We start from the raw sequence: 13,142 nt of genomic DNA, 5'->3' as shown, positions 1-13,142 counted from the left end.
GTCGATGCGTAACTGCGTTAGGTGGGCTCGGGAAGTATGAGTGTAGTCCCTCTGTGCGGGGTGTAGCACCCTCCACACACCAATCAAATTTAACGCTGAGCAGAGGAAAGGCACGCCCCTCAATGAACTCCCCTGCTGCACTCCCCGGGAGCCACATTTATCAATCCTAGGGTCAGACACCATGTTAAAATCCCCCCTAATACAATCTTGCCCCCTTGGTAAGGGCTTAACAGATCTATTAACTTTTGATAGAATTTCTGGTCATAAACGTTAGGTGCATATATATTACAAAAGATATGTTACGGCACCCCACTCTGCTTCTACCAGCACTATCCTCCCTTCTGCACCCCTCCTAACTGCCTTTATGTGCATATGCAGGCCTTTACGAAATAACATCAGGACCCCTCTTTTTTTTCCCCACTGCTGGCGCTCCTATTGCCCTTTCCACCCAGCCTGTCTGGAATTTCTCATGCTACAACTCCGTCAAATGGGTCTCCTGGAGGAACGTGATGTCTGCTTTATGCCTGCGTAATGCCTGCAAGACATTGATCACTGGAATCTACTCGCTCGCTCTCCTTCTCTTGCCTCTTCCCCATCTGGTTGACAAACTTCATTGCCTCAGCTTGAGATTGGAAGAAATGCTGAGCGCCCTCGTGCTGGATTCTCAGCTTGGCAGGGAATAACAATGCAAACCTTGCTTTCTGGTCGTATAGGCGTCTGCAGACCTCTGCAAACTGTCGACGCTGAGCCGCTACAGCGGCTGAAAAATCCTGAAAGCAGAGGATGGTACTGTTGTCATATTGTATTTTGCCTCGCAAACGCCATTCTCGTAGGATAACCTACTTGTGCGCATAGTTTAATATTTTGCAGATGACTACCCTAGGTCTCTCTGTACCTGGGCAAATCCGGCCCAGTCTATGCGCACTCGATCTTTAGCGTGTTTTCCAACCGCTGCAAATTTGGCATCCAGTTTTCTAAGAAGCTCTGCTTCACGTATCGTCTCCGGGAGTCCGACCAGACGGAGATTGTTCCGCCTGGACCGATTCTCCAGGTCCTCTACCTTCTGTTCTAGTAAGTTCAGCTTTTCCTGCATGTCTTTGTACTGATTTTCATGCTGCTGGCATTTATCTTCCATATCAGATAATCGTTGTTGAAATCCCGTCAGGTCCACTCGCAAACCTTCCAGCTTTCCATTTGGATACAGAAAGTGAAAGTGCCTTGGTGCTTTGTAGCTTTTACTATATGAGACGTGGGGTCCCCTGACGCAGGTGCTAGTCACCGAAACACGGCCCGTGTCGGGTCTTTCTGTCAAGGCTCATTCATTAAAGAACTGTGTTCCATTTTTAAAGGCCTGTGGTTCAGAAAAAAGAGGACAGATTGAGCCAGTCCAGGATTTACTTCCTTTGCTTTCAATGAAAGTAAAATCTGGTCTGGCTCAATCTGTCCTCTTTTTTTCTGGAGTCATATAGTAACCCATGGTGCAACTGCATCTTGAGTATTGTATGTAATTCTGGACACTGCAGCTCAAGAAAAATATAGTAGAAAGAAGGGTCATCACACATCTTGAAGTTATTATATAGTACATTAAAACTAATTAGAGAAAATAATTTTTCATGCAATGAATAATTAAGCGCTGGAACTCGTCACAGAAAGATGTGGTAAAAGCAGATAGTGTAGCTGGGTTTAAAATGGGTTAGACATGTTCCTGAAGGAAAAGGGCATAAACAGTCATTAAGGTAGACTTAGGGATATCTATTGCTTATCCCTGGGAGTAAGCAACATAGAATCAAGCTACTTTTGGGATTTTGCCAGATACTTGTAAGCTGGATTGGTCACTGCTGGGAAACAGGTTACTTGATTTGGTGGACTTTTAGTCTGACCCATTATGGCATTCCTTATTTTCTTATGCTGGTTTCACTTTACATGCTAGTTTTTTGTGAGGTACAAGATCAGTGCTTCGTTCTCATTCTCTAATGCTAGATTGTGATGCTGATTTCTGATATATTTCAGGCTTCAGTTTAGTGACTAAATTGTACTTGTATAAAAGTGTGTGTAGGAGGAAGAGATCGCAAAGTTCTAAACTGAGCACAAGTAGTGTTCTAAACATTCGGTAATCATCAATCAAAACTCCTTTTTCCTGTATCTCAAGAAATGCTCAAAAACATTGTATACATTTGAAAACAATGTTTTAAGAATTTATACTTTGAGGAAACAAAATGACTGTGAATAGTTAACTTTCTCTAGTGATAGCTTTATACATAACTAAACTAAAGTGGCTCTGCCCTGCAGTTCTAATGTGGAAGTCCTGCACATGTATAGTACATTGCTCTAAAAACCTCTGGAAGCTTTGTTTATACATACTGGGTGTATTTTTTTAGGGTCAATTTATCCCTCTCAATATAGTGGTCCACCCACCAATACCTAGGAAGAAATAAATCACCCAAGGCTGCAGCAGTTTTCTCCTTATTAGATACCTTATTTCTTATCAAGAATTTGTACAATTAGCAGATCAGTGATATCTCACCGGGAGTACAGAACATTGCTACACAAAATTACTGGTATATCTGAGACTCCAAAGAATATGCAAGCAATCAAATGCTTTTATTTATTATTTATTATTACTACTTATGAGAAAGCAATAGGATTACTTGCCAATGCAGATACAATTGATTGGTTTCTCATGAGAGAGAAGCCCTGCTTGCACAAAGGTGTACTGGCTGTGACTGTCTCTCTCCAAAGAAATAGGAAGTACACTCCTTTCTATATGCCCATTTAGGATGCAGACAAAATGACAATAACACACCTTATTGGCTATAATATATTGTAGTCACCACCTTAGTGACCATATATGGTACCATTTACTGTACTTTCTTGGCTTTTTTTTTTAGCATTGCTCGGAAAGCTTGGTCATCTTGCGAGACCACTCAGTTCTGCCTTTCTGACCATATCTTCTTGGGTGTAACTAACTCTGCCCTGTTGGTAAACCACACCATCCTGTTTTTGAGGTTTTTGCACCCTAGCCCCTTCCTCATTTTGTTGCATGGTTATGTCCCAATAGCTCAGGAGTTTTACTGGAACTCCAGAGTTCAAATTAAAGTTACAGGCCTGTAAATTTTTTGTAATTTTTAAATCCTGAACCAAAGTCAGCTGTAATGATAATAGACATGGGCAAGAATAGTGGGATCTAAGACTGAAGCCAGACAGACTTCTACTGTTTGTGTTCCACTGAATCTTCAGTCTTTTGCCGTTTACAGTTCTAGTGTTGTAGATCACTTTGTCACTATGACAGAACGGTGTGTTTTAAACCTGTAAAATTGCCTTTATTAACTTTTGAAGTGCATTTATCTAGTTTGGCCAGCAGGTGGTGCATGTTTTATGATAAAGCTGTTATAGAAAAGTGCATGCCCTCTTTTAGTTTCACTTAGTGAAAAAGAGTAGTTACTTACCTGTAACAGGTGTTCTCCGAAGACAGCAGGCTGCATATTCTCACAAGTGGGTGACGCCACGTCGGCCCCGGAGGATTTTAAAGCAAAATCTCAAAATCTCTTTACGGCGTTCCGACGCGCGAGCGATCGTACTGCGCATGTGCGCACACTTCTTCCCGCTCGCCGTGCGGACACGCCCCTCAGTTAAATCCAAAAGATGGAGGAGACAACTCCAAAAGGGGAAGGTGGGAGGGTTTGTGAGAATATGCAGCCTGCTGTCTTCGGAGAACACCTGTTACAGGTAAGTAACTACTCTTTCTCCAAAGACAAGCAGGCTGATATTCTCACAAGTGGGGTATCCCTAGCTTCCAGGCTTACACAACAAACAGTGGTCAATTGAGTCTCGCAACGGCGAGGCCAGAATAAAATTGACCTGAAAGAAGAAATATCTAAATGAGTGTAGCCTGGAACAGAACAAAAATGGGCTTAGGAGGGTTGGAGTTGGATTCTAAACCCCAAAGAAGTTCTGCAGCCCCGACTGCCCAAACCGACTGACGAGTCGGCTATTGCTGAAGGCAGTAGTAAGATGAAAATGTGTGGACTGATGACCACACCGCAGCTTTGCAGATCTCTTCAATAGTGACTGATTTTAGATGAGCCACCGACTTAGCCATGGCTCTAATTTTGTGAGCCGTGACATGGCCTTCTAGAGTCAGTCCAGCTTGGACAAAAATGAAGGAGATGCACTCTGCTATCCAAGAAGAAATTATGCAGTTTCCGACAGCAACTGGCATTAAAAGAAATAAACAACTGGGCGGACCGTCCGAGGGAGCTCGTCTGCTCCACGCAAAAAGTGCGGAGCTTGCTTTCGCCAGGGCTTGTAAGATGAGGGAGAAAGAATGTTGGTAAGACAACTGACTGGATCAGCTGGTACTCTGATACCAGCGCCAGTAAGAACTTTGTCTGCATGCAGAGAACTACTCTGTTAAGATGAGAAGTAAGGTAAGGCGCTTGAGCTACTAGAGACCGAAGCTCACCGACCTTACGAGTTGAAGGAACAGCCACTAAGGAAAACGACCTTCCAGGTCCAATACTTCAGATGGCAGGAATCCAGTGGCCCGAATTGAGCTTGCAGCAGCTGGATGAAAACGACATTGGGACCCCAAGATACTGGATAAGGAGTGATAGGAACTCTGACCGAAGCATAAGAGCCAACTGTCAAAATTATTGTGGGTGGTAAGCCCAACAGAAATAATCTCCCCTAGACACATACAAGGAATTCTCTCAATATTGGGGGAGAGATAAACCTCTCGTGAAGTGGACAGCTAAAGGCTGACCTTTCACACGTTGATGATAAGCTCTATTGCACGAAGATGAATACTGACAGAGTTGGTCTTGAGACCAGACTCAGACAGGTGTAGAAAGAACTCAAGCAAGGTCTGTATAAGACAAGATGCAGGATCTAGGGCCTTGCTGTCACACTAGACGGCAAACCTCTTCCATGAAAAAGAATAACACCTCTTTGTGAAATCTTTTCTGAAAGCAAGCAAGAGTCGGGAGACACTCTGGAAAACTCAACGAAACCCCACTCTCAACATCCAGACCGTGTGAGCCAGAGATTTGAGGTTGGGATGCAGAAGTGCCCCCTCGTTCTGCGTAATGAGAGCTGGAAAACATTCCAACTCCAGAAGAAGAGGGAATCCTATCTGACGCAGCTAGAAAAGAGCAATCAGAATCATGGCTCCACAATCTTGCTTGAGAAACAGCAAAGTCTTTTCCACCAGATGTATGGGAGGATACGCATACGGAAAACCTGTCTCCCAAAGAAGGAGAAAGGCATCCGATGGTAGCCTGCCGTGAACCTGCAGCCTGGAACAGAACTGAGGGACTTTGCGATTGGACTAAGTAGCAAAAAGATCCACTGAGGGGTCTTTCGAACTATAGGCATGCTCAACTGTAACATTATCCTGCTCAGCCTCAACTGTAACATTATCCTGCTCAGCCTGTCGGCCAGACTGCTGTTTACACCAATTAGATAAGTGGCTTGGAGAAAACATGCCGCATTGTGGGCCCACCGCTACATCTGCATGGCATCCTAACTCAGAGGGCAAGATCCAGTACTCCTTTGTTATCGAGTACATCACAACCCGATTGTTTGGTTGAATTAAAATAATTTGGTTGGATAGCCAGGAGGGATGCAACCTTCGTCAGCAGCTTTTGACTGAGTAAGATGCCTCAGAATCAAAATAGAGAGAATTAACCACCTCTGAGGGGAATACCGAAGACTGGCGAACAGTCGGGTTACATCCTCTAGATACCCTAAACTTGATACCACTGGGAAGCTAGGATGCACTGAGCGGATGTCATGTGCAAAAGTGCCATGGGAGTTACATGAACTGCGGAAGCCATGTGTCTAGAAGTCTCAATATGTACTGTGCTGTAATCTGTTGAGACGGGCAATCATCGTGTTAAGGGAACACATGCACTCCCAGTCCATGAAGATACGCTGCAACAACAGCCAGGCACTAGGAAAAAAACATACTCTGGATGCAAAGAGAGTATAAGTATCCTGTAAATCCAGAGAGCATAACCAATCGTTTTCCTGAAGTATGGGAAGAAGGATGCCCAGGGAAAGCATCCTGAACCAAATCTGTTTAGGCCCCTTATGTCTATGATGGGACGCAACCCACAAAGAAAGACCTGGAATAGAATCTCAACCCTTCTTGCCCTGGTGGAACGGGCTCGACTGCATTGGCGCTGAGAAAAGCAGAGAGTTCCTCTGCAAGTACTCACTTTTGATGGAAGCTAAAGGATTAAGCTTCCAATGAACAATGTGGAGGGTTTGATTCCAGATTGAGAATGTATCCTAACCGGACTAGTTGAAAAACCCCACCGGTTGGAGGATAAAGAAGTCACCTTTGGTGGAGAAAATGTAAACTTCCCCCCCCCCCCCCCGACAGGCAGAATGGCCGGTACGGACATTTTTTTTTTTTTTTTTTTTAGTGGCTATACTGAATTGGAGCCAGTCAAAAACCCCTCTGTTTCCTGGGGAATAGCTGCAGGGGCCTGATTAGGTGCACGCCGCTGACTAGAACGAGCGTGCTGAGGCATAGCCCGAACCGGCTGTCGAGAAGTAGGAGTATAGGTACGACCCCTTAAGGCACAAGGAAAACTACTCCTCTCTCTAAAGAACTTCCAAGATGAGGAAGTGTATGTACAGCATATCTATAGTTTTCTGCTGAGTCTCCTCCTCCAGGAGAGAGGCACACAGTCATGAGAGTCTGTCACTGTACCTAGAGCAGAAATCTAGGTGTTACATTACAAGTGTCGAAAATGCCCTTGGACAGGAACCTGCGACACACCGTGTGCTACCTGACCACTTGGTGAAAAGGTCTAGCCTATTCCGGTGGGAATGCTCGTAAAGATCTGACAAGACTTGATTTGGGATGCGATCATGCCAGCCTGGTACGCCATTCTCCAAAAGAGGCTAAGGATGTATGCTCTGGCCCTGGGGGCGCCAAAGTAAGTTCTTAGAACTCCTATCTGTTCTGAGTGCAGAAGACTCAGGTGAAGATAGTAGTCCAGGACCTCTAGCATCTGGGCATTGGGATTCACAATCTCCACTGTAATGTCAGATGACCATCATTGAACTGAACTAACTACTCAAACAGAGCAGCTCAGATCCAAACACGTCCGATATGGAGGCTAATATGGGTCGAGAAGTTGCCCCAGTAGGGTGCGAACACCCATACCAGAGGCAGCATCGGTGAAGGAGACCAGGTGAAAAGCCAGATGCCGCAGGAGGCGGTAGCACCCATGGCATCCAATGGTACCCATGGTCCCGAAGCCAAGGACAAAGTCTGGAAATGCAAGGGAATCGAAACCAGACTGCTAGACCATGGCACCAACGGTACCGATGATACATATGGTACCGATGGACCCCGGTACCAATGGTACCCATGGTACTTGGTACCGATGATAGTCATGGTATCCGGTATCGATGGTACCCATGATACCTGGTACCGATGGTAACCATGACATGTGGTACCAATGGTACCCCTGATATCCGGCACCAGCAGCACCGACGGTACCGATGGTACACATGGCACCGACGGTGCTCATGACACCTGGTACCAATGGCACCCATGGCACCGATGGTACCTGGTCATGATATCTGGTATCGATGGTACTCATGTGCCGACGGCATCCATGATACCTGATACCCATGTATCCACGGTACCGACGATACCTGATAGTATGGTACCGATGGCAGTCATGATACTCGGTACCGATGGGCGATGATACCTGGTACCGATAGTCGATGGTGCCCATGATACCTGGTGCCGATGGTGCCCATGATTCCCGGTACCAACAGCACCCATGGCACCGATGACACTCGGCATCAACGGCACCCATGGTACCGATGATACCCGGTGCCGACGGGACCCATGGTACCGATGATACCCGGTACCGACGGGACCCATGACACCGACCATGGTACCAATGTAGTTGGCATCGATACTCCTCGGTACCGACGCACCGATGATATTCGGTACCGACAGTACCCATGGCACCGATGATACTCGGTACCGACGGCACTCATGGCACCGATGATACCCGGTACCGACAGCACTCATGGCACCGATGACACTCGGCATCGACGGCACCCATGGTACCGATGATACCCGGTGCCGACGGGACCCATGGTACCGATGATACCCGGTATCGACGGGACCCATGACACCGACCATGGTACCAATGTAGTTGTGATATTCGGTACCGACAGTACCCATGGCACCGATGATACTCGGTACCGACGGCACTCATGGCACCGATGATACCCGGTACCGACAGCACCCATGGCACCGATGACACTCGGCATCAACGGCACCCATGGTACCGATGATACCCGGTGCCGACGGGACCCATGGTACTGATGATACCTGGTACCGACGTACCGGTGCATCGACGTCCAATGCCAGGATACCTCCATAACAGAGGGAGCAACGCTCTCGGCACCGACTGATGTCTGAAGCCCGGATACCTCCATAACCGAGGGAGCAAAGCTCTGGGCATCTCCTTTGGGCATCCCTGGCAGAGTAGAATACGTCTCGTTACTTTGAGACACTACTTGCGCTTCACAGGGAGATGATCCGGCCCAAGACACATCCGCCGATGCGCCCGAATGACCTGCCAAGCAGGAGGCGCCGAGGCAGGTGGAGACCTATTCGATGCATAACTATACCCAGCGTGCATCGGTCTCTGTCGGACTCCAGAATGATCTCCTTTGGGCATCCCTGGCAGAGTAGAATACGTCTCGTTTCTTTGAGACACTACTTGCGCTTCACAGGGAGATGATCCGGCCCAAGACACATCCTCCGATGCGCCCGAATGACCTGCAGAGCAGGAGGCGCCGAGGCGGGTGGAGACTCACTTCAAAGGTTACACCACTGATATTGTGTCACCAGGTTGCCCATTCAGTGGCTGACCAGGGATGCACCTGCTTAGGTTCCTGGTTTTTCCTGTGACATACACCTTTTATCACTTGTGGGGCTTAAAGACAGTGGTGTGCTGGAGCAGGCTGTCACAGCTCTGGAGAGCCGTTTGTAAAGTTTTAATAAATGGATCATAAAAATGTGGGCTTGTTTAGTTTGCTGGCTAGAGAGAGCCCACAGATAACAATATGCCAGCACTTTCAAGAAAAAAGAAAAGAGAAGCTTATATGCTTTGTTCAGGCACAGCCCCTTGTGACTCTGGCAATTACTTAAATTTTTTCTTGCCTCAGGTACAAAAAATACCTGTATATATAAGCCACAATGAGCCTGCCATGAAAAGTACAAATGAAAAAATAAAAAAGAGATTTAACTCCGAAGACCTGAAGAAAACACGAAGCCCTAACGAACTCCGTGTCTCCTCAGACGCGGAAAAAGAAAAACTGAGGGGCGTGTCCACACGGCGAGCGGGAAGAGGTGTGCGCACATGCGCAGTACGGTCGCTCGCGCGTCGGAACGCCGTAAAGAGATTTTGAGATTTTGCTTTAAAATCCTCCGGGGCCGACGTGGCGTCACCCACTTGTGAGAATATCAGCCTGCTTGTCTTTGGAGAAAGTGATCTACAGTACTGTGAGCAGTATACTTTTAAAACTTGTTGACTGGTCTCTGATTGGCCTAGAGTTTCAAGTTACCCCGCAGTTGTTGGTAGCTGTTGCTTCAGTCTTAGCCCAGGAGAAAAGAGAGACAGATCTCTTTGCTGAGGCTTAGTGAATTATATGTCCTGATCTTCCCAGGTACTGTTTACACAGTATGTAAATGTTAGTGTTATAATTGATCTGTATTTCAGTTACCTGTTATTGTTTGCTAATTTCACTTCCACTGTTCTGTTTTTAAGACAATAAACAATATTTAGTTTATTGCCTCTCTGGACTGATAAAGAATCCTGGTGGTTTGTGTGTTGGGTGTTTGAGTGCTTTCTGGGAACTGTGGGACCACTGGGAGTGTGGCTCCAGTAACCTAGAAACCACTGGGGATAATTTGAGAGCGGGAGAGTCACCCAGAGGTGGTTGTGACCCAGGCAGTGGGAGGAGGGTGCTTGTGTAGAGCACAAGCAGTAGGTGCAGGCGGACTTGAGCTGTGCTGAGGATAGACACTCTGGCCGCGGGATAACCCCAGGCGGGTGGGTGGCTAGGCATTTCATGATAGTCACCTACTACTACTACTTATCATTTCTATAGTGCTACTACTAGATGTACACAGCATTGTACACTGAACATGTAGGAGACAGTTCCTGCTTGACAGAGCTTACAATCTAATCAAGACAAACAGGACAAATAAGGGAATTACTAAGGTGGGAATTATATAAAACACATGGGTACTGAACAAGTGAATTTGAGTTAGGAGTTAAAAGCAGCCTCAAAAAGGTGGGCTTGTATTCTAGATTTGAAGACAGCCAGATCTGGAGCTTGACATACTGATTTAGGAAGTCTATTTCAGGCATATGGTGCAGCAAGATAAAAAGCACAGAGTCTGAAGTTGACAGTGGAGGAGAAGGGTACAGATAAGAGAGATTTATCCAATGAACAGGGAGTTGGCAGTGGAGGAGAAAGATACAGATAAGAGATTTATCCAATGAACGGGGAGTTCCCGGGGAGGAGTGTAGGGAGAGAAGAGTGAAGAGGTACTGAGGAGCTGCAGGGTGAATGCACTTATAAGTCAATAAGAGGAATTTGAATTGTATGTGGAAACGGATAAGGAGGCAATGAAGTGACTTGAGGAGAGGGCTAATATGAGCATAGCAACACTGGCAGAATATAAGTCGGGCGAGTGAGGGTGCTTTGAAGCTCAGATGGGAGGGGAAGACATTTTGACTGGTAAGTTGAATACTGTTGGGTTGATACATGGTTATAACCAAGACACTATCATGTTTGTGTGCCTATATGGTTGACATGGTGGAGACTTGACAACCAGTGTTAAGCATGAGTGGCTGGGGCCCACACAGAGTGGCAGGTGTGGCTCTGGCCGCTTTGTTGGGCAGACTGGATGGACCGTGCAGTTTTTTATCTTCTATCATTTACTGTGTTACTGTGACCTCTGAACTAAATGCTCCTAGCCAATCAAAAAAATAACCACAATATACAAATGTTCAGAAAAGTGTCCCCTTATCTTGTAGGCCATTCAGGCACCTCATTCATAGGTTCAATGAATCTGTTTCAACATGGCCAGTGCAGCCATAGTTTCAGCAGGGCTTCATCAGGAGTAATCCAACGCTTTTAAAAAAGTAAATAAACACAAAATTAATACTACAAAAAATATTGATACTCACTTAGAATATCTATTAAAAACAATATAATCTGTACTTGTGACACCAGCCTGCAATTTTCAACTAGCTACTGTCATGACAGACTTGCCTCTCCTATTTGGGAAATAAAATAGCTGTTGCAAATTAAACTTGGGGCCAGTCAGCATTGCACAGCCACTGGAACCTCATATATTTCATCAGATCATAATGCTCTATCCTATTCAAAAGTCACAAATTTTGTTCTAGAATGCTCTGTGTTCTTGTTAGAGCTTTGAGGTCTCTTCCTCATACACAGATAAATTAAGCACACTTTAAATGTATAGTTTAGTCATTGACATGAAAATTATTTTTGAGGTATGTTTTGTGTTTTCATCACTATCTTATTTCATTTGTTTAAAATTCTTATTTCTGAGCAAGCACCCAGGAGGAGGTGTGTGTATTCTTCTCAGGATACATATTTTGCTATTGTGAAATTGATTTGATGTTTTCAATGCTTTCTATGCAGATCACAGCAAGCTTTCATGCAGAGCAGTCTGTCACAGCCATCTCCCATGGTTCTGTCTGGCACTGCTTTACACAACTTCCCAACAGTGCAACACCAAGAACTGGCCAAAGCACAGTCCAGCCTCGCCTTCCAGCAGACTTCTAGCACTCAGCCCATTCCTATATTATATGAGCATCAGCTCAACCAGTCTGGTCTAGGAGGCTCCCAGCTGATAGATACACACCTCCTCCAGGTAAGAATTGAATGGACATTCCCAACTTAGTAATTTATGTATGCATGCTCCACTAGGTAAGTGAAAAACTGATCACATCGTTTGGATATTTTATATGTAACAGAAACTTAGTTATGAGATAGTGATGTAGTTACCTTGAATCAATTATGTCCGTCAGATTTCATTTATATACACTAGCTGTGTTGGTCTGGAAAACGGGGTGGTGTATTAGTTATTTATAAGGCTGAGGTACAGTTTGAGGTTGCTCTGTTACCTTCAGGATTTTCATTCTAAAATATTGTTAAATGGGTGGCTTGTTAATATCTGCTTACTGTATAGACCAGTGGGTCCCAACCCTGATCCTGGAGGCACCCCATCCAATCAGGTTTTTAGGATATCCATAATGAATATTCACAAGAGAGATTTGGAGGCAGTGTGTGCAGATATATCTCGTGAATATTCATTGTGGATATCCTGAAAATCTGACTGGCTGAGGTGTTTCCAGGATCAGGGTTGGGACCCACTTGTATAGACCACCGACTGTTGTTGAAGTTCATAGAGTGATTGCCACTGTAGAAGATGTTTTAAAAAAAAACGTATTGTGCTAGTTGATCTTCATTTAAAATTAGATTTGCAACTGTGGTATAATACTGAAGGTTTTACAGCTATGGAAGTTGTTTGGTTGTGTTAGCTTACGGGGCGGTTAAAAGTTTTGCACCCGCGGTAAACCTTGGCAAAAAAAATGTTTTTACTGCGGATTACTGTGGGGTCCCATGTCATTCTCTAGTGAGGAGAGTAGCTTGCACACGCTGAAAGGCCGTCTAGGCTTTTCTACGCTCTGGAAGCACTAATCAATCCATGGTGCTGATGGATGACGTCACTAGTGCGTGACTGTCTCATCCTGTTTGTCCATGAAGAAATATCTGTACCCTGTACTAATTGTATTCTTGAAACTAGCACAGGACCAAGGGGAGTGTATTTGGAATGTTCTAGATTGTACAATAGTATTAATGTATTGTGAGACATGGGGTTGTTTCAGACATAGTGGACACCTGTTCTAGATAACATTTAGATTTTGAATAAAGCAGAATTTCAAAGGAACTAAAACCGCAGATTCTGATAGAATGCATTGTTGCAATAAAACTTAGAACAGATAGATCATAGTATAGAAATCAAAATTTATGTGATATTAGACAGCTTGTCATTG

At 45.2% G+C, this 13,142-nt stretch overlaps 1 protein-coding gene across 1 annotated transcript in view; it reads left to right on the top strand.

Annotated features, from left to right (window-relative positions):
- Positions 1–13,142, top strand: part of PRRC2C (proline rich coiled-coil 2C) — a 458,438-nt gene that overhangs the window by 410,925 nt on the left and 34,371 nt on the right. The window contains 1 exon segment of the mRNA XM_030208285.1: positions 11,725–11,956. Within this exon segment, the coding sequence (XP_030064145.1) occupies positions 11,725–11,956 (232 nt within the window).

This window comes from Microcaecilia unicolor, chromosome 6 (assembly GCF_901765095.1).
Source record: "Microcaecilia unicolor chromosome 6, aMicUni1.1, whole genome shotgun sequence".
NCBI lineage: Eukaryota > Metazoa > Chordata > Amphibia > Gymnophiona > Siphonopidae > Microcaecilia > Microcaecilia unicolor.
This window is presented reverse-complemented; position numbering and strand designations above follow the sequence as displayed.